The sequence below is a fragment of the Lepidochelys olivacea genome (assembly GCF_965140295.1).
Source record: "Lepidochelys olivacea isolate rLepOli2 genome assembly, chromosome: 1".
In the NCBI taxonomy this organism is placed as follows: domain Eukaryota; kingdom Metazoa; phylum Chordata; order Testudines; family Cheloniidae; genus Lepidochelys; species Lepidochelys olivacea.
Window position 1 is genome coordinate 27,865,865 of NC_140411.1, and position 21,792 is coordinate 27,887,656.

Below are 21,792 nucleotides of genomic sequence, written 5' to 3' on the forward strand. Positions count from 1 at the left end.
TCGCTAGCTTTCACTCTCTGATAAATGTGATCTAATTGCAATGCTTATCTTTGAACTGCTCTTTAAATGACCCCTCGTTAGGGCTATTTAATACTAATGTGTCTTCCTGGGTCATGTAAACTTTTTTTTTAAAACTAGAATCCTAATGAGTATAAGAACAGCACAGCTGTATGATAAAGCTTTCATTAAAGGATTCCTTAATAGAACCTACTGCCATTCCTTGATTGCATAATCAACAGCTAATGAAATTGTCTTGGTAACAAGAGCTATAGTGTATTACAGACTCTCTTGAGACTAAGTGGAAAGACAATTGTACCATCCTGAGAAGACTATTGATTGTTCACAGTTTGAATTTGATTGCCCTTTAGGAGAACTAAACGAGATCATCTTGAGCTCTGCTAAACGGATTTTGTTTTCTTTTGATATTAGTGTTCTACTTTCATACAAGGGACCACAAATGCCCGGGAGCATAATCTTATTACAGATTTCCAAAGTTTGCCAGTTTGAAAGCACTTATCATTGTATGAGGAGAAAAGATAGCTACTTACTTGTGGCACCTTTAAGCTGCATCTTGTGTTTATGTTTGAATGAGTGCAAAGTTCTGATAGGCCCCCATTGCCTCTTGTAGGAGGGAATCCCAAAGGGAAGTTCGCCTTGGGACTGGTTCAGAATGAATGGAAGGTTTACGTGAAGAGACCACTAGATCGGGAAGAACAAGACATTTATTTTCTGAACATCACTGCTACCGATGGCCTCTTTGTAACGCAAGCTGCTGTGGAAGTGACGGTCACGGATGTTAATGATAATAGTCCTGTCTGTGATCAGGTTAGTCAGCAAATTTTAGTTGTGTAATATTTTACTGGACATAAAGATTTCCTATAAGTTCATTATTATTTATCATTGCTTTCCAGTTTCATTTCTTAGCTGCATTTATGGTAAGTTCTCAGTTCAGTGGCCTGACGTGTTCTGGGAGGCACTGGTGGGAGTAGATAGTTTCACTAAAGCAGGTGGAAGAATAGTGTTTTAGAGAACATAGCAGTGGAGCTAGAGGAACTGGGCCTTCTCCACACTGGTAGTTTTCTTATTGTGCAGTAAGGTTAGATTATTGTTGATGCAGCTCCTCTAGTGGTAACAATGGTGAGAGGATTAGTATAGACCGGGCACAGGTAGCCTCTGGCATTTTAACCACCATGATATCTAGACCTACTCTGAGCACAGATGATACAGTGGTAAAATTACCTGTGTCCTGTCCTTGCGCTCCCACATTCACCGTCAAGGGTGCAGTTGTCCTGCTACAGTAGTGAAATGAGGGGAATGTTCAAGGAAAAGTCAGGGTAGGCAGTGTATAAGGTGTGGCTTCCTTTTTATTCCTAACACCTTTGCAGTCCTATTAATGCTTTTAATTTTTGTTGTTGTTGTGATACTTAAAAAACTTTAGAACTTATACTAATGAGTTAAGGTTCCTTAAGAAAAGTTGTTTCTTTTGTATAAAAATGTTGAAGATACTTGTAAGTGCATGCACCATAGAGAGTAACCATGCAAAATGATGTTTGTGCAAAGATAATATTAACTGCTGCTCTTGCATCCCCTGTGTTTTGTGCTTTTGTCCCTAGTTTGCATACACAGCATTATTTCCTGAAGACATTCCATCAAACAAAATCATCCTTAAGATCAGCGCCAAGGATGCAGACATCGGATCCAATGGTGAAATTCGCTATTCGCTGTTCGGGCCTGGGAACAATAAATTTTTTTTAGATCCAGAAAGCGGTAAGGTGACAAAACTTTTGTCTCTGAATGACATTGCTAACCCCGGCCACCAGTTGGGGCCAGAGTTCTCGCCAATTACTGCTAATGCATTTTCCATTAAAGTGTCACATGTGGAAATCTGAACTTCTGCTGTCAGTTTATAATATTGCAGGCATTTATGTCCACTTTGAAGGTGACAGTTATAGGACAGTAGAGGAGAAGGAACCCCTTTCATAGCCACCTTGGATATTCCATCCATTGGGGAGGATTTAACCCTCCTGTTTCCCAGCAAGACCTTCAAACCAGTTGTGGGCATCAGAGGCCTTGAGCTGGAGCCCACTTGGTATAAAAGACAGGGAGCTGCTGGCAGAATGTTTACAAAAAGCCTTCAGCTTTGGCAATCGTTTCTTCCACCCATGTCTAAAATAGCCTGAATGTGTCAATCTTCAGGACATGTGGCAAGGACTATCTTTTCATCCAGGCTTTTGGGGAGGAAGGGCCATGGATATAGTATTTGTTAGCATGTTGGAGTGTTGTGGGGGTATTGCTGATTTGATACGTGGTTTAATAACCGGAGGCAACTGCATCTGGTGGTACTGTTTTGTTACCATAAATGACAGAGGTTGAAGCAGTGGGAGGTTTTTAGTATTTTAAAGGTGGGTTATTGTCCCCTATCAGAATAAAGTGTAATCCATTTAAATATGGGATCTGGCATATAAAAGACTAAATCGGTCCTGCTGGCTAGTACCAGATGCTTTGCTGATACGTTAATGGTTGAAGACTATTTCTTTGTTTTATAAGAAGCAGATAATATTGAAAACTTGTGGAATATGAACAATCTACCTTATTGTTGCTCTTAATGCCCAGGGTCAGACCTGTGTCCTTTCATTGGTCTATAACGTGTGTGTATCTGAGAATGAGAGATCTGATCTAAACTGGAAGGCGCAGGCACCCACTGAGACGCTTGAGTTGTTTTTTGGCAAAGATCAGCATTATGGCCCTTTACATTTGATTATCTTTGCTGTCATCAGTAGATTTACAGTGCATTTATGTGTTTAGAAATCTAGAGAGCCATGGAGATTATGAGAGTAACCAAAAGGCAGACATGAAAAATATTGTTTATTATACTCTCAGCCATGGGTGAAATTGTAGGGCTTTGAAGGTCATCCAGATTGGCTTACGCTACTGCATTTGTACTGGCAGTTAACTATGGTGGATAAACAGAAGTAAAAATGAAACTTTCAGGATTTTGTATGCTTTTCAGTGATGGATACTGTTGTTGTTTCTTTCCCCCCCCCCTCTTTTTTTCTTTTAATTCCTGAAAAATATGTGATCTTTCTGGTACTTACAATATCTAAAAATGGATATTCTGTAATATTATAATGATGATCACTGCTTGTACCCAATTTTAGGTGAGTTGAAAACCTCGGCCCTTTTAGACAGAGAGAAAATCCCTGTGTACAACTTGATTGCCAGGGCAACAGATGGCGGTGGCAGGTTCTGCCAGTCAGAAATCTACCTTTTTCTGGAAGATGTCAATGATAATCCACCAATGTTTTCTACTGATCATTACACCGCATGTGTCTATGAGAATACAGCCACTAAAGCTTTGTTAACAAGAGTCCAGGCCACGGATCCTGATGTAGGTAAGTGAGCAATATTACTAAGAATAACTAGGAAAAATGCATGGTTTGGTGGAATTGCGACAGAGATGGCACCTTCCTCTTCCCTGTTTCTCTCCTTATTCACCTCTTCTGCTTTTTCTTCCTCTCCCCTTTGTTATCCCCTTTGCTGCTGCCCATTGTTGAATGTGGCATGGTGTCATAGATGTATAAGTATTGCAGTGGCCAGGGAAGTCTGTCATCACCATATTCTTATTGTAGAGATCACTGGTAGCAGTTATGATGAATTTAGGGTTAAGTTTAAACTTTTGTGCTATAAAGGTCTCAAGTTCTTTTGGAGCTGAAGTTCTCCATGCCTGTTTTTGTGTTATGCATGTAGTATAGTTATATGCCAGTAGAAATCTATTGCTAGGTAGAGAAATATAGGTCTTGATACATCACAGCTTTGTTATAATTTTAGTCTGTTATTGTTTACACTGGAGATACTCTGGTTATTTTCTTACTGGTTTGTTTTTTTTTAATTTCAGTCTTTTGTTATGTGAAGAACTTAATCATGAAATCTAGGCACAATTTTTTTGTCTTGTAACACAAGTATTAATTTGTAAAAGCCTTTGCTCTTTTTCATCTAATTTGTTTCAGGTAAATAAATATAGAGTCTGACAGTTTTTTCTTTTCTCTGCTTTATTTTTGGGAGATGTTTTATGAAATCATGGCATGAGTGATGTTACCTACAAACCAGGATCTTCCACTGAATGGAAATACTTTTTGTTCATATTTTTCTGGATTATAATAGATGCTGGTAGTGTCCTCTATTGTTAAGGTTGCTAGTTTAAATTTGCTGCATTCAGTAAAGTTAAATAATAAGCTGCAAACATTTATTACTTTATCTATAAAGAATATATTATGCTCCTTGGTTGAAAAATCACAATTACAGTTTATTCTACTGCCCAGTAGTGCAAAACAATTACTGTTAGTTAGCCAATACATGTGTTGCAAACCCAGTGTTTTTATTTTCCACTGCTGTTTTAATTAGCATTTTTCTCATGTGTATGAAGTGACATTTAAAAAGATAGCAAAGAATTTGAAATAAAAGTTGTAAATAAATGCTTATGCTAAATCAACTTTACATAAAGAGATGATGAACTATTTAAAAATAGAGGTAATTGCTACATTCATTCTCTTTCTGAGACTGCATATTTTTATAGAGGTGGATATGTGATGACAAATATGAAAGGGTATATAGACTTCGTATTTAGAGCTGTAAATCATAGAGGGATGTGTAAGATGCAGGGGTTAATCTGGTTTGAAACTGATTTTAATACAATTCAGTGTTTTATCAGTCAGCACTAAAAACACATATTCCCATTGTTGTGGAAATGAATGAATTAGGATAGGATGTTTTTTTCATAACATACAGCAGTTAAATCTCTGTAGTGTACTGAAAGCCCCCACTCCCCTTGAAAACATTTGTTTAGCTTGTAATGAGCCAAGGAACATATTTTCCATGGTGCATTTTACAGTCAGTGTTAGCATCTGCCGACTCCTCTGCTATTTCAGTCCTTGAGTTGTGGGTGGGTGAGTTGTGACTTAGAGAACATGCACCCTTTTCAGAAGAAAAGGAGTACTTGTGGCACCTTAGAGACTAACCAATTTATTTGAGCATGAGCTTTCGTGAGCTACAGCTCACTTCATCGGATGAATACCGTGGAAACTGCAGCAGACTTTATATACACACAGAGAATATGAAACAATACCTCCTCCCACCCCACTGTCCTGCTGGTAATAGCTTATCTAAAGTGATCATCAAGTTGGGCCTCACTTTAGATAAGCTATTACCAGCAGGACAGTGGGGTGGGAGGAGGTATTGTTTCATATTCTCTGTGTGTATATAAAGTCTGCTGCAGTTTCCACGGTATGCATCCGATGAAGTGAGCTGTAGCTCACGAAAGCTCATGCTCAAATAAATTGGTTAGTCTCTAAGGTGCCACAAGTCCTCCTTTTCTTTTTGCGAATACAGACTAACACGGCTGTTACTCTGAAACCTTTTCAGAAGAATGAAGAAAGGAATGCCAGCATGGGGAACACAGAGAGAAAACTTGAAAGACAAGCCATGTTATGGGCTCCAGGAACTCGTCCCACTAAACATAATACAGCATATGGGGGAACTGGCATTTATATAGAATGAATGGTTGGTCAGATATTCTTAGGATAATTAGGGAAATTTCCAGGCAGTAGGAAGATTCAGTGCCACTGCTCAAGTTATTGAAGGTTTTTGCTGTGCAGTACCTGCAGCTCAACATATTATTTGAAACAGGGATGTGCCTTTGCTTTCTTCTTAAGGGTTTGATCATGAAATATGCTGAGCATTTCCTAAGAGACCTTTTGAAATCTATGAGAGGTGAGGGTGTCATGCTATCTGGAGTAGCTCACAACTGAGAGTGTCAATCTCCGTTCAGACTGTCTGCCCTGTTTTCTGACACCCCAAACTGGTGATTCTATAATTGGATTTCACCAAGCCAGTAACAACTGTGCACTGCTGGATTACTATATTAATCTTACCATGGAGCCAAAGACAGTCCCCTGAGGCTCTTTAGTGCATCTTGCCACCCAGACAAACTGGTCTAAATGATGAAAAGTTATTAAAACCAAAAATCACCTCACATTAGGACACTCCTGACCCCAAAGGGCCAGTCACTTACCCCAGGTCAAAGGATACTCTTGATCTCACACCAAAAACAATGCTGTAGCCAATTTCTCTAGTAAACTAACTAGAGATTTATTAGCTAAGAAAAAGAAATTAAAGTTACTGAGAGGTTAATGACAGGTTTCAGAGTAACAGCCGTGTTAGTCTGTATTCGCAAAAAGAAAAGGAGTACTTGTGGCACCTTAGAGACTAACCAATTTATTTGAGCATGAGCTTTCGATATGCATCTGAGGAAGTGAGCTGTAGCTCACGAAAGCTTATGCTCTAATAAATTGGTTAGTCTCTAAGGTGCCACAAGTCCTCCTTTTCTTTTTGCGAATACAGACTAACACGGCTGTTACTCTGAAAAGAGACATACATAATGCATTTAGTTAAGCCATCCAGCCAGTCTTTCATTAGTTTTCATGAACAACGTGATAGCCAGAAACAATCCTTCATTAGTTTTCATGCAGTTTTACACATTAAGTAAATTCTCATCTAAACGCTAATACATCCTTTGATCTAGGGTTAATTAAGTACAGTGATCTATAATGTAAAATATAATGTAATAACATTCAACAGGTTACAGATAAATGAAGACAATACCATCACATTTCTTTTTAATTATGCCAACCCACAAGTGAATTGGCCTGATCACATTACAATGCCTTTTGACACTCCTTTGATTTCTATTAGCATGTGAGTGAATTAGCCTGCTGCCTTGGTGGGTATTGGCAACCTGCTTGACAGCATCACAGAGTGTACTCAGCACTATGCAGGATTTGAACCTAAATTGACTAAGGGCATGGCTACACTGGAAACTTCAAAGCGCTGTTGTGGGAGCGCTTCCGTGGGAGCGCATTCAAGTGTGAGTGTGGTCGCGCGTGAGCGCTGGGAGAGAGCTCTCCATGAGGGGATTAGCTCCCAGTGCTCGGAGCCTGTTTACACTAGCACTTTAAAGCGCTCTGACTTGCTGCGCTCAAGGGGGCGGTTTTTCACCCCCCTGAGCCAGGAAGTTAGAGCGCTATAAAATGTAAGTGTAGCCAAGCCCGAACACGTGCTAGAGGGGGACATGAATGGGAGGGCTCTGCTTTCCAATTTCACAACTTTCAGTCGAAGAGAATTGCTTTGGATAACAAGGAGCATATTCCAATACAGTGCATAGTTCAAACAAAGGTGGATGGTCCAAACTGTGAATTAAGTGGGCATCTGGAAGAAAGGGGAGTAGCTACACAACTCGCTTTGTTACACTAAAATTATTGATTTTTTTTAAAGATAAACATATAGCATTGCTATCTGCCCTACGTTTACTGGAAATTCCTGATTTTTCACAGAGCTCACCCATATCATACAAGCTAGTGAAATAACCCACCATCCTGCTGTTGTAGATAGAGTATAGAGGCTTTGGGACCTGAGCTGCAACTGGTTGTATGGTGTGGCAGAGAGGCTCCAGGTTTGCAGAGACACCATAGCAATCTAATATGTGGAATCTATTATGCAACGTCTACCCTAGAGGGAAACTTGATGGAGAACTCTAATGGGAGTTAGGTGCCTTGACGCTTTCGAAAATTCTACTACTTCCAACTAGGCCAGCACCTATCTTCATCTTCAGGTGCCTACACGCCTCTAGAAATCTGGTCCCTGGAGCATTAACATTTGTGGTGACCAGCTGGCAGATCCAGCTCTCCATTTCCCTCATCCAGTACTGGTGGTTTTGGCAATTTATTGAAGTCTAACAAGATCCTTCTAGTCAATCTTTTAGCTGATCGGTCTGTCATGGGAGACGTATGCTAGAGGTACCGTTCAGCCATCATTACAGTTTCTAAAAATTGTACATGATAATTTTCTAACACAAAAGTTATTGTACCCAACACCAAGGTAGCTCCTTATGATGAATAAAGATAAAGGGGGATAATTGCTGAGTGACTGGTGATCATGACCAGAGAACACTGAATAGGGACAAGTAGAGGACAGTTCCAATCAGTACTATAAATACTTGGTGCTTCAAAAGGGGTAATTTCCAAAAGCTGAGCAAAATTCATTGAGATAAAAAAAATATAGATAGAAAAATGTGTGTGTGCTCGTGTCACATGAGAACCATGAAGTACTTTCCAGTCCATTCATAACTTAGGAAGATGCTAAACAACATCTACTAGGGGTAAACACTTTAAACTCAGCAGACCTGGATACCTTGTAACTAAGATCCCTAAAGGAGCTTTCTGAGAAGATCTCTGGCCTGCTGATGTTAATTTTTAATAAATCTTGAATACCAAGGAAAGGCCAGATGACTGGAAGAGTGCTAATGTTGTGCCAATATTCAAAAAGGGCATGCAGAATGACATAGTTAGCTATAGGCTGGTTAACCTGATATCAGTCCCAGGCAAAATAATGGAAAAGATATGTGCTTTAATTGATTATGAAATAAAAGATAGGAATATAATTCATGCCAATCAACATGGATTTATGAAAAATAGGTCATGTCAAACCTGATTTCATTCTTTGATGAGATTACAAGTTTGGTCGATAAGGGTAACTGCATAGACTTCTGTAAGGCATTTAACTTGTGACTGCACAGCATTCTGATAAAAAATTCAAACTATATGATATCAATAAAGCACACGTTAAATGGAGTAAGAACTGGCTATTTAATAGATCTCAAAAAATAGGTGCCAATGGGGAATCAGCATTGAATGGGGATGTTTCTAGTGGGGTTTCACAGCGTTTGGTACTAGGACTGAAGCTATTCAACATTTGCATCAATGATATGGAAATAAATATAAAATCATTATTACATTGCATCTTCCAATGTTGGTGCACAGGGCGGAATTTAGTCTTTTCCTTTCCTCTCTGTTATTTGCTGCTGCTGCTTCCACTGTTCTATGGTGTTGAGATAGATTGTTCTGCCCTTCCTCCTAAAAGTTCTTCTTGAGGTTTCTCTGGGGTACCCTCATTTCTGCACACCAGCTGGTTTCCACTTGACAGCTTCATGTGGGAGTCTGAGAGTTGGTATCTGGAGTAGATATGTCCAGCGCCTTCTTCTGATTCTAGTGGAAACAAGTTGCTGGTTCGTAATTTCTTGGATCTTTTCATTGGTGATGAAGTCTTTCCAACCAGTGCCCAGAATCTTTCATAGGCACATATTTTTAAAGCCATCTAGTTTTCAGTCTAAAAGATCTTCATTTCTTGCAGCCATATGTTAGCATTGATATTGTGTTCGAATTGAAAATTCTCAGTTTTAGTTTGGTGCTGTATATCATTGATTTCCATATGTTGTTGAGTTTAGTAAATACTGAAGATGCCTTTCCTATCTTTGATATCCTTTCCTTCTTGAGATCTCTGGCCAATATGGTGCTGCCCAGGAAGGGAAGCTGTTTTCCTTCCTTGATATTTTTGCCATCTAGCGTGATGTTACTGTTTGATGTCTGGGTTTCCAGTACGTTTGTTTTAGCATAACTAATTTTGAGCCTTACGTGGACTGCTGTGTTTGCCAGATTGACTCTCTTTGTTACTTTTTGGGGGTATCACTTAGTTTCCCACTATCATCAGTAAAGTGTAGCTCCTCTAATCATATGCTATCTACTGATTCTATACCAGTGTTTGTACTCCAAATTATAGGCGCCGACTCCATGGGTGATCCAGGGCTGGAGCACCCACAGGGAAAAATTGGTGGGTCCTCTGCACCCACCGGCAGCTCCCCACCCCGCCCCAGCTCACCTCCGCTCCGCCTCCTCCCCTGAGCACGCCGCTGGGTCCTGCTTCTCCCCTCTCCCTCCCAGTGCTTGTGCCACAAAACAGCTGTTTCGCACAGCAAGCCTTGGAGGGAGTGGGGAGGAGGGGGAGCGTGGTGCCCTTGGGGGAGGAGGCGGGGCTGGGGCGGGGATTTGCGGGGGGATCCAATAGGGGCAGGGAGGGGCGGAGTTGGGGTGGGGCAGGGGCCGGGGGGGCAGGGGCCGGGGGGGCACAAGCACTCACCAACGCCAACAAAAGTTGGCGCCTGTGCTCCAAATGCACTTCTTTACTATGCAGTTTATGGCAATGCCAAACAGCAGAGATAAAATGAAGCCCTGTTTCATGCCAGTGTTCCCGATGAGCCACTCTGTAGTCTGGCTTTTCATGCTTACAGAATGAAAAATTACTATTTATAAAATTTGTGGATGACTCAAAGATTGGTGGCGTGGTAATAATGATGAGGACAGGGCAGTCATATGAGTAATCTGAACCATTTGGTAAGCTGGACCCATGCAAACAAAATGTGTTTTAATATTCCTGAATGCAGAGTTCTACATCTAAGAACAAGGAATGCAGGCCAGAACTACAGAGTCGGAGACCATATGTGGAAAGCAGTGACTCTGAAAAGGATTTAGGGGTAATGTTGTCTGGGACTATCCAGAGCAAATTATACCATTAGAGCACGTCTCTCTCTCCTGAGGTGAAAACAAGTCTAGGAATGGTCTGTGCTGGGAGGGGTGAAACTTCACAGGTATAGTGTAAGAGTGCAATTTTGGGAAGGATTTCTACAAACCTAAAGAAAAGTTTTGGATACATCATAAAGCAACACATACGATGAATAAGTTCTGTGGTACATTTCCAAAGCATTCCTTTAGTTTTGTGAAGACGGTGCTTTTAGTTGCTGATGTATCCTGCTCTTTTGAAAGGCTGTAACCTCACAGCAGAACACAGAGTGCTCTGAGATGTATCTGTCAGTTTCAAAAATATATCCACACAGTGGGATATTTTGTATGATGACCTTGGTTGCTCTGGGTCTTGTATGACTCCTATGGCTCAGTATGTCTCTGCTATTTGGTTTATTTCCATTAAGAGTCTATTTCCTGGGCTTGATTCCTTCAGGATTTGTGCTGGATATTGTCATGGCCTGCAGTGGAAGGCCCCTAGCAGTGGAATTTTTGCCTAAGTCTGATTAAAGCGGCATTGTGAGCTTGCACCCATCAAAAAGTGGGTGGTGCTCTTTAGGTCCAGGTAGCTCAGAGGATGCATTGCATTCAGCATATCCCGTGTCATGCAGGCTCTGCTAGTTGGGGCTCCTATAGACCTTTGTGTGTAGTAAGTGATAGCTGCCCTCCCAGCTGCTGCAAAGAGAAGGAATCAAGTTCATTATCTATTGTTTTCTGTATCTATATATGGTTAATTTGTACTTGCAGTTATCGCTAAATGCCCTCTCTCTGAGTTTTCCCCTCTGTTGGGTGAGGGAGGATACAACATTTTCAGCAAAGATCTCAGAACTATGATTAATATCTATTCTATCTGAAGTTCTGCTCCTTTCCAAAGTGTTTAAATCTTTGCGAGTACCGAGGGAGCTACTAAAACTCCAATAAAAATGAAATACTACTGTCAGAGTTCCCTCCCCATGCTGAACTCTGGGATACAGATGTGGGGACCCACATGAAAGACACCCTAAGCTTATTTCTACTAGCTTAGGTTAAAAACTTCCCCAAGGCACAAATCCTTCCCTGTCCTTGGATGAGTACTGCTGCCACCACCAAGTGAATTAGACAAAGATTCAGGAAAAGGACCACTTGGAGTTCCTGTTTCCCCAAAATATTCCCCCAAGCCACTTCACCCCCTTTCCTGGGGAGGCTTAAGAATAATCTATCAACCAAATAGGTAAACAGGGTGAGCACAGACCAGACCCTTGGGTTTTTAGAACACTAAAAACCAATCAAATTCTTAAAAAATAGAACTTTATTTTTTTATATATAGATATATAAAGTAAAATAACCACCTCTGTAAAATCAGGATGAAAGGTAATTTTACAGGGTAATAAAATTTAAAACATAGAGAATTACCGTCTAGGCAAAACTTTAAAGTTACAAAAAACAGGAATAAACCTCCCTCTTAGCACAGGGAAAATTCACAAGCTAAAACAAAAAATAATCTAATGCATTTCCTTCCTATTACTTACAATTTGTACTCTTAAATGCTTAGTTCAGGTGTGGCTTTAGGAGATGTATTTTCCCTGTCCTGGTTCCTCGCTGACTGGGAAAGAACACAAAACAAAAACCTTCCCCCACAGATTTAAAAGTATCTTCTCCCCTTATTGGTCCTTTTGGTAAGGTGCCAACCAGGTTATCTAAGCTTCTTAACCCTTTACAAGTAAAGGAGGGATTTTATGCTATCCTTAGCTGTATGTTTATGACAACTACTAACAAAAAAGGCCAAGGGATGTGGATAATTCTCTGTTGTTTGTGTGTGTAAACCCACAGTTTGAGAACCACTGCCATAGGAGCATCCTAAGGCTAATAATTACACCATGAAAAATTGGAGTGGGAGGAAGCACTGCAATTAGATAGTCTGCTTACAAATAATTTGTAACTTGAAAAGTAACCACTAATTTCACAGATCTTATGGCACAGCTTCCTTTTTTTTTTCTTTCATATTCATAGAATATTTTTTTCTTATGGTTGTCATGACTTTTTGCCAAGCTTTAACAGTGTGATTGTTTTCTGTGATAAAGAAAATATTTCAACCCTCTTTTTTGGTTTTCTTTTGCAATCTCATTTATTTAAAAAGAAAGCAAGCAAGCTAAGAATTCTTTTAAAAATTCAATTAAAATAGAGTAAATTAACTTTCCTGGAGAAAATATTTTTGTTAATTAGTTGATGGAGATGGATTAAAACCAAGAAGAGAAACATGCTGTAAACTTTTAATATTTAAAAAGAAAATGGTTATGTGGTGTCATCAGCAGGCATTATCAGCTACAGAAAAGCAAATGGATGTCATGTCCGGAAAGAAACTTGTCATGTCTGGAAAGAAACAGGGATAATAAGTCTGGGGAAAAAAAATCCACATTTGTATGCTCTTTCCCTATGTGGTGCTGCTCCCAGAAGCTGGAGGGCTAGATACCAGTTTATAATGTGGGGTTCGAGCCCTTCATGTAGGGTAGTCACCGCAAGGGCACGTGGTCAGTGACTAAGGACAAGGGGCCTACCCAGGAGGTAATACCTGAGTGAGTCTACAGCCTACTGGATAGCCAGAGCTCCCTTTCTCAATAACTGAATGCTGTTCCCCCACCCCAGGGGGTGGGGGGGACAACTTCCTGCTTACATATAGGATTGGGTCCTGGGAGAGCACCGCTCCTGGGCTGACATCGGAAGCATCTGTATAGAGAATAAACTCTTGGGTGAAGTGTGGGTTGATGAGGACCAGCGCTTGGCTGAGAAGTGTATTCAAGGTATTAAAAGCTTCATCAGACCAGTCCTCCCACCGGATAGTGCTGGTGTCTTGGTGTTCTTGGTGTCTTTGCCTTTTAACAAGGGAGCTAAATTGGAGTGCAGAATTGCAGATGAACTGGCAATAGAATCCCACAAGGCCCAAGAAGCAGCGTATTTGTCTCCTAGTCCAGGACGTGGGATATGATTTCAACACACAGAGACTTTGTCTAACACAGGTTTCACAGGGCCTCCTCCTATCCAATACCCTAAATAAATTACTTCTGTTGCAACCAACTTACATTTTGCCAGGTTAGCTATGAGGCCAGCCTCCTATAGGGATGTCAGTATTGCCCTTCTGTGCTGTAAGTGATCTTCCCACATATAGCTATAGATGACAGTATTGTCAAGGTAAGCCACGGCCTACTGCTGGTGGGGTCTAAGGTTTTGATTCATAAGACGCTGGAAACTTGCTGCCAACCCTTGCAACCCAAACAGCATAGTTTTAAAATGGAAATGGCCAAAGGGGATTGATTATACAGACATCTCCTGGAAGGATGGAGACAGGGAAGTCTGCCCTTTGCAAAGTCAAGGGTACTGAGGTATTGTGCTGGGCACAACTGCTCTAATAGCTCTTCCACCCTGGGCATTGGGTAGGCATCAAATTTCACAAAGGCATTGACCTTCTAAAAGTCTATGCAAAATCGGACTGTGTCATCCGCTTTAGGGACCAGGACTATAGGGGCCCTCCAGTTGCTCTGAGACTCCTCAATATCCCATTTTCAGTATGGCCTTCACCTCTTTTCTTACTGTGTCCCCTATCCTTTTTGGTAAGGGTCGGGGATTCTCCCTAACCAGTTGTCTTGGTGCTGTTTCCAGATGATACTGTATTGTGTATGTTCTCTCCGGACTTGGGGAGAACTCTGTAGCAAAGTCTGAGATCATTTGCACCAATTGGATTTTTTGATCCGGTGAAAGGGCCTCACTTAATAGTAGAGGTCCAGGTTCTGGGCAAGCAGCTACCTTGGGCCCGAGTTCCGGGCTCACCAGGTAAGTGTCTATCAGGAGAGTTTCCTGTGTCATCCATAGCTTGAGAAAATGTACATGGGAGACCTTAGTTTCCTTCCTCCTGCTGGATAGCTGGATCTCATAATCTACCAGGCCCATTTATCTCAACGTCTTGAATGGGCCCTGCCTGTGAGCCGTCAATTTCAACTTCAAGGATGGTAATAGCAACAGAACTCTGTCTCCAAGTGGAAAGTTCATAAACATTTCTTTTAGTTGTACCTTTGTTCTTGCCTTGGTTGAGCGCAGATGAGATTCTCTTTTTTAGACGTGCTCAATGTCTTAAAGTGCTTCCGTAGGCGTATAATATACTGGGTTGTGTCAAGTGGGTTTGCTTCTTCCCAACCTTCTCATAACACATCCAAGATTCCCCAGAGCTAGACTCCATAGAGCAATTCATAGGGCAAGAACCTCGTAGAGGCTTGGGGTTCCTCTCACATGGTAAATAGCAGCAGCAGCAGGAGGAGATGGTGCCAGTGAGTAGGCTTCATCCCAACAAACCATTTTGACATCTCCTTCAATGTTTTGTTAAATCTTTCCACGATGCTGTCCATTTGCAGATGGTACGTTGATGTTCTCAGAGCCGTGATTTTAAGGCAGGAGCATAGTTTCTGCATCACCTGAGGTATGAACTTGGAGCCCAATCAGTCAAAATTTCTTGCGGGAAATGTATCTGGGCAAAAAATCTCATAAATTCAGGAGTGATCACTGTCACCTTAGCTGAACAGAGCTGTATGGCTTCCAGGTAATGAGTGGCATAGTCCACCACTACAACTATATATTGACAGGTTTCAGAGTAGCAGCTGTGTTAGTCTGTATTCGCAAAAAGAAAAGGAGTACTTGTGGCACCTTAGAGACTAACCAATTTCTCTACGTAAAAGAATAAATGGACACAAATCAGACGTCAAGAATTATAACATTCAAAAACCAGTCGGAGAACACTTCAATCTCTTTGGTCACTCGATTACAGACCTAAAAGTAGCAATTCTTCAACAAAAAAACTTCAAAAACATGCTCCAAGGAGAGACTGCTGAATTGGAATTAATTTGCAAACTGGATACAATTAACTTAGGCTTGAATAAAGACTGGGAGTGGATGGGTCATTACACAAAGTAAAACTATTTCCCCATGTTTATTCCCCCCCCACATCCCCACCCCACTCTTCCTCAGACGTTCTTGTCAACTGCTGGAAATGGCCCACCTTGATTATCACTACAAAAGGTTTTCTCCCCCCTCCTCCGCTTTCCTGCTGGTAATAGCTCACCTTAAGTGATCACTCTCGTTAAAGTGTGTATGGTAACACCCAGTGTTTCATGTTCTCTGTGTATATAAAGCTCCCCACTGTATTTTCCACTGAATGCATCCGATGAAGTGAGCTATAGCTCATGAAAGCTTATGCTCAAATAAATTTGTTAGTCTCTAAGGTGCCTCAAGTACTCCTTTTCTTTTTAAGTATATATTGGTTTCTCAATGACCATATCCATCCATATTCTCTCAAATGTGGTTTCCACTAATAGCATTGGGACCAGGGGGACCTTCGGGACATTCTTAGCTGCTGAATACGTTCACTGGGGGCAGAAAGAGCAATACTTCCTAACTGCACGATGCACCTTGAGCAGAAAAACAGGGCCAGTATCCACTCCAGAGTCTTCTCCTGACCTAGATGCACCGTACAGAGAATATAATGAGCTAGCTGCATTGCAGCTTGGCAATACTTATGGGGGACGAGTAACTGAGTTCCTACTACCCCCAACTGCAAGTTTCACTCCGCTCTATACAGTGGCTCTTTCGCTAACAAAAAGTGGGGGGTAGTGTCTCAGGTGCTGGGGGTCCATTGTATCCTCATTCATGTATGCCACTTGTTCACAGCTGTAGCTAAATGTCGCATCATCATATTGTTCTCATTCAGAGGCTTTAAAGCAATAAGGGACCATCATGATCATGAAATTTGACCTCCTGCACATCGCAGGCCACAGAACCTCACCCACACACTCCTGTAATGGACCCCTAACCTCTGGCTGCATTACTGAAGTCCTCAAATCCTGATTTAAAGACTTGAAGTTACAGAGAATCCACCATTTACTCTAGTTCAAATCAGATGTGATCTGTGCCCCATGCTGCAAGGTCTCTGTCAGTCTGACCTGGGAGGAAATTCTTTCCTGATACAAATATAGTGATCAGTTAGACCCTGAGTATGTGAGCAAGACCCACCAGCCAGACATCTACCCATCTCCCCCAATTCAGAGCCCTCCCCATCTTGTGTCCCGGCTGTGGCCATTGGAGATATTTGGTAATGGCATTTGTAGCATACTATTATATGGAACCGCATCATACCATCCCCTCCATAAACTTAACAGGCTCGATCTTGAAACAAATTAGGGATTTTCTCTCACTATTTCCCTTGGAAGGCTGTTCCAGGGCTTCTCTGAGGTTTAGGAATCTTCATCTAATTTGAAGCCTAAGCTTGTTGATGACCAGTTTATATTATTCTTGTGCCAACACTGGCCTTTAATTTAAATAACTCCTTTCCCACCCTGGTGTTTATCTCTCTGATGTATTTATAGAGAGCAATCCTATCTCCCCTCAACCTTCAAAGTTCCTTAAGTCTCCTCTCATAAGATAGGTTCTCCATTCCATTTCCTAGTAGCCCATCTCTTTACCTGTGCCAATTTGAATTAATCTTTCTTAAACACAAGAGACCAGAATTGCATATGGTATTCTAAATGAGGTCTCACCAGTGCCTTGTACAATGATGATAACACTTCCATCTCTACTGCTTATACCTTACCTAATGCATACTAGGATTGCATTAGCTTTTTTTCACAGCTGCATCACATTAGCGACTTGTAGTCATCCTGTGATCAACCTGTACAACCAAGTCTTTTTCTTCCTTTCTCGTTTCCCAAGTGCTACATCCCCAGCTTATAGCAAAAATTCTTGTTGTTAGTTCCTATATGAATGATCTTGCGCTTTGCAATTTTCAAGGTCATCCAAATCTTCCAGTATGCTATTCCGGTCCTCCTCCATATTGGCGATACCTCCCAACTTTGTGGCATCTGCAAATTTTGTTAACCCACTTCCACTTCTTGTGCCATGCTCATTAATGAAAATATTAAATAAGATTGGTCCCAAAGACAGATCCCTGAGGAACTCCAGTAGTAAATTCCCTCCAGCCTGACATTTCACCTTTCAGCATGACATATTGTAGTCTCCACTTTAACCAGTTCCTTACACACCTTTTGATTCTCATATTAATCCCCATCTTCACCAGTTTAACTATTAATTTCCCATGTGGAACTGTATCAAAGGCTTTACTGAAATTCAAGTAGATTAGATCTACTGCATTTCCTTTGTCTAGAATCTTGGTTATCTTCTCAAGGAAAGAGATCAGGTTGGTCTGGCATGATCTTCCTTTAGTAATCTACCTTGGACGAAGCTTTCCCCTCGCATTAGGGCCTCAAGGTCCACAGGAAGTACCAGTTGTTTAGGCATCTCCCTGGCTGGCTCTGGTCCTGGGACATACCCTCCTTGGGGTTTTCCGAGTCCCCCAAGCCCACTGAGTCTGCTGTGTTCACAGGCCAGGTCTTGTCAAGGTGTTCAGCTGAAGCATTGGTTAGTTCATTAACAATTTGCCAAAAGTAGGGCCAATCTTGGCCATTTATCACCGGGTATTCAAATTTTTTGGCTAGCTCTATTGTAACTGAATTGGTGAGGGTCCCCACTGACAGTTCCAGTTGTACACTGGGACAAGGCTTCACATCTCCATGTATATACTGCAAGCAAATTGTCCCCTCTGGGTTCATTGGCTAACCCACTAGGGTGGCTTGCATAACCACTTGGCTACACCTACAAGCCCTAGGACCTCCTTCCCTTGGACCCATAGTGGGACTGTCAATTTAGGGGAAGTCCTCCTGTCATCTGCCGTCCAACTCTCTGCCTATTCCCTTTCTATCCATGGGCACTCTTTCTTCATATGCCCCTGTTGCCCACAGGAGTAGCATATTACCAAGCTCATCTCTGCGGGCTCCTGCCTGGCGGGGAGCAGCTGTTAAACTATGAATGGGACCTGTGTCTGAGCTCAAGGGCTCCAGCCTGGTTGTTTGCATCACCAGACAGTAATCCGGGTGATGCCTCACTGAGCTTGGCCCCGTGTCTTGCCAAGGTCTTCTCTTCTCTGTGCGGGTAGCTCAGTCATTGGGGTGGGGTTTGCACTTGTTTTCTGTCACGCCCAGGGTATGGTGTCTGCTGGTGGGTATCTGGTGCCATGGTTGGCAAGAGAGTAGAGGCTACGCGTGTCCCATCTCTAGCAACCAATTGACTGTGAGAAATTTCTCCATCAGCTGCACCGTCTCCAACGATGACTTGGGGTGATGCCGGAATACACACTCCTGGCCCCTTACTGGAAGCATGGATACAAACTGCTCCATTAGGCCCAACTCTGCAACTTCGGCCCTGGAGCGAAGTCATTACCGACAGTGCTCTTTTAATTGTTGGGTTACCACCTGGGTTATATCTCTGCTCTAAAGTGCTGCCAGTGTGTCTCTCATGTACAGGTAATTTAAATAGCTACCCTGGCCGATTGTAGTCTCAAGCCAGTGATGGATCAAGATTACGGCAAGCCAATTGAGCCTGTCCTGTCAGGTAAGGAGCTAAACTAACACCCAATACTCCAAAGGGCATTGAGAGGCCAGCAGCTCCCCCTCGAAGGTGGTGAGGAATGCTTCTGGATTGTTGTCCGGGCCTATCTTAGTTAACTTCACTGACACAGATGGCAGAGCTCCCCCTGTTGTATTGGGCCCTGCCTGCCTTCTCTGGGCAGGGACCAATGGTCTTAACTATTGCAGAAAGTCCAGAGTTTGTGCTGCTGGACACAATCTCCTTCAGCAGCTGCTGCTGCTGCATTGCTCGGGCCTGCTGCTGGACTCTCCACTGCTGCAACATCTGCTGCTGGGATTGCTGGTGCTGGTTGGCCTGCTGTTGTTGCCACTCCACCATCAACTTACATCAGTGCTCGGGGGCCACCTTGGCAGAAGACCCCTCTCATCAGACTGGTGCGGAACCTGTTTCTGTCTCAGGGCCTTGTATAGGCATAGGGCTTCATCGTCCGCATTGCCCCACAGTTGTAGTTGGCCAACCCTCAGCCTGGGTTTGGCCATAGTCTCTTTCAGTCTCTGGTCCTTGGCCCTCTATCCCTCCAGGCCTGAGCAATCTCAGATTTCCCGGCAGGTGTTCAGCTCACTCCCACGATCCTTCTTTGAGTCCAATTACCTCTAATTCTTGGCGGTGCTCCCCAGGTCCCACCACAGGTAATTAGCTTGGAGCAGCCTTACATGGGGCCTCTTGCCTGTATCATGCTTTCACTGTCTGCCCCCAAACAAGGTGGGGGGCGGGGCAGGGCAGGGAGGCTAGCCACGGGGCTGGGCTCCTTTTGCTACTGGCAGTCCCTGGCAGCCTCTCCTCCAGGGCAAACTTTGCCCCATTTCTGTGGCGAGCATCACCTTTCTAAGTTCCCCTTTTCCAGGTGAAACATGTTCTGCAGGCGCACCTAATTGGTGCTGCCTGAGTGCATGAATGTTTGTTAGCCTTTAAATCGGGGGATGGGAGTGTATCCAATCACGGGAGTTACACTTGTAACCCTTGTGTTTTACAGAAACACATTTCTTGTGACTGTCCTTAATATAGCGATTAGCGACAAACAACATAAGCAGCATTCAGCTACGTGCTACTTTATTTCAGTGCTATACAGAAGGAAGGAATAACCACTGGAAGGATGGCATTTGATGTACAAAAAGGCTGTATATTACGCAAAGTCTCCACTCTAGAGACTTGGCTTGTGTTCACATAGCAAAGGGCAATAGTCCATCCCATGCTAGTACAAAATCTAAGTATAAAATTTCCTGGCTTATTCCTTTATTAAAAGAATACTGTGGAATCCTCTTATAGGAATAATAATACTTTCACCCCTTCTTGTCAACCGTTGAGAAGAGCTGGACCTCTTTAGGGAGTTCAGAATAGTCCACTTCCACCTTAATTGAATTGGCTTGTTAGCACTTACCCCCCACGTTGTAAGGCAACTCCCATCTTCTCATATGCTGTGTATTTACACCTCCCTACTCTATGTTCCACTCCATGCATCTGATAAAATGGGTTTTAGCCCACAAAAGCTTATGCCCAAATAAATTTGTTAGTCTCTAAGGTGCCACAAGGACTCCTAGTTGTTTTTGCTGATACAGACTAACATGGCTACCACTCTGAAACCTGTCACCTCAATACTGGTTGTTTTTGCTCTTTCAGGGATGTTAAAAGTTGAGACTTGGTCTCACCAGTGGAGCTTCTGAACAGAATGGAGACAGTGCATGTGAAAATTTTCAAGTTGTTTGAGGTTGTGTGTGTAGGGGGTGTGTGTGTGTGTGTGTAAATCTGTCCATGTTTCACACCCATATACAAGGGATGCTATTACTGCTGCCTTGTATATCATCAGATTTGTTGACTGTTTGATGGTGCACTGGATGAGTAGCTTAAGGTGAAGTCCTCCAAAGGCCTGGCTTACTTTTAATATTCTAGATGATGTGTCACACAGTTATATAGACTCAAAGCTTTATCTCTCAGTGACTGGAAGAAATAGTGACCTGTATGAAAACCATTTGGCTTAAGATCAACCTGAAAAGGGTGGCGAGAATGCTGTTCAGTACAGGGAAGCCTCCTGAGGGCCTAGAACCACCTCATAAACTGAGGTTGTCTCTTCCCTTTGTCAAAGAAGTTGTGGTCCCATTAGGTGCATCTCTGCTTCTAGCAAATAGCAACCGTGGCCACAAATGCCCTTTTCCATCTTCAGCTTGCTAAAAGATTGCAGCATATACTCCTTGGAGATCTTGCCTCACTCCTCCATGCCTTTGCACAATGCTTCTAGGCTGGAGCAAGTCACAAAGGCCACTCAGAAATTTCAGCAAGTGCTGCAGAACCAGGCTGTCCATCTCCTGAGTAGGATGGGAGAATGAGGGTGTATTCTACCTGTGCTTCATATTCTGAGATAGCTGCCTGCAAATTGCCTGGTGACATTCAAGATATTGGTTACAATCAGCAAACCTCTAAATGCCTTCTGGCCCAGCTACTCTAGGAGCCACCTTTCTGTCTCTCACCCATCACAGAACCTGTTCTTATCTGGACCACTTAGTGAGCTGGAACTACAGAGGCCATTGCCTCTGTAATCCACTACTCCCAGGGGTTTGCCTACGGTTGGCCACATTTAGAAAACCCCTAAGACTCATCTCTCTTTCTAGGCTTTTTTCATAAGTACGAGCTCATTTTTCCTGTGCTCTCAATGTCCTCCTTATTTCTGTCCTCTTAAAAATGTGGTTCCCACGTGGTCACAGGTTGTTAGCACCTTACTGTACAGGGAATTGTTTTTTTGTGTTCGTCTAATCGTTGTTGTTGTATATGTATTTATTTATTTTTATTACCATAGTGCCTAAGACCAGAACCCTGTTGTGGTAGGTGCTGTACATACACA

The 21,792-nt window shown here is 42.4% G+C and overlaps 1 protein-coding gene across 1 annotated transcript in view; it reads left to right on the forward strand.

Moving 5' to 3' along the window:
* FAT3 (FAT atypical cadherin 3) overlaps positions 1-21,792 on the forward strand; it is a 561,724-nt gene that overhangs the window by 460,967 nt on the left and 78,965 nt on the right. Inside the window, exons 13-15 of the mRNA XM_084627262.1 lie at positions 629-825; positions 1,614-1,767; positions 3,159-3,392. Of these exons, the coding sequence (XP_084483388.1) occupies positions 629-825; positions 1,614-1,767; positions 3,159-3,392 (585 nt within the window). The remainder of the gene's footprint in view (positions 1-628; positions 826-1,613; positions 1,768-3,158; positions 3,393-21,792) is intronic.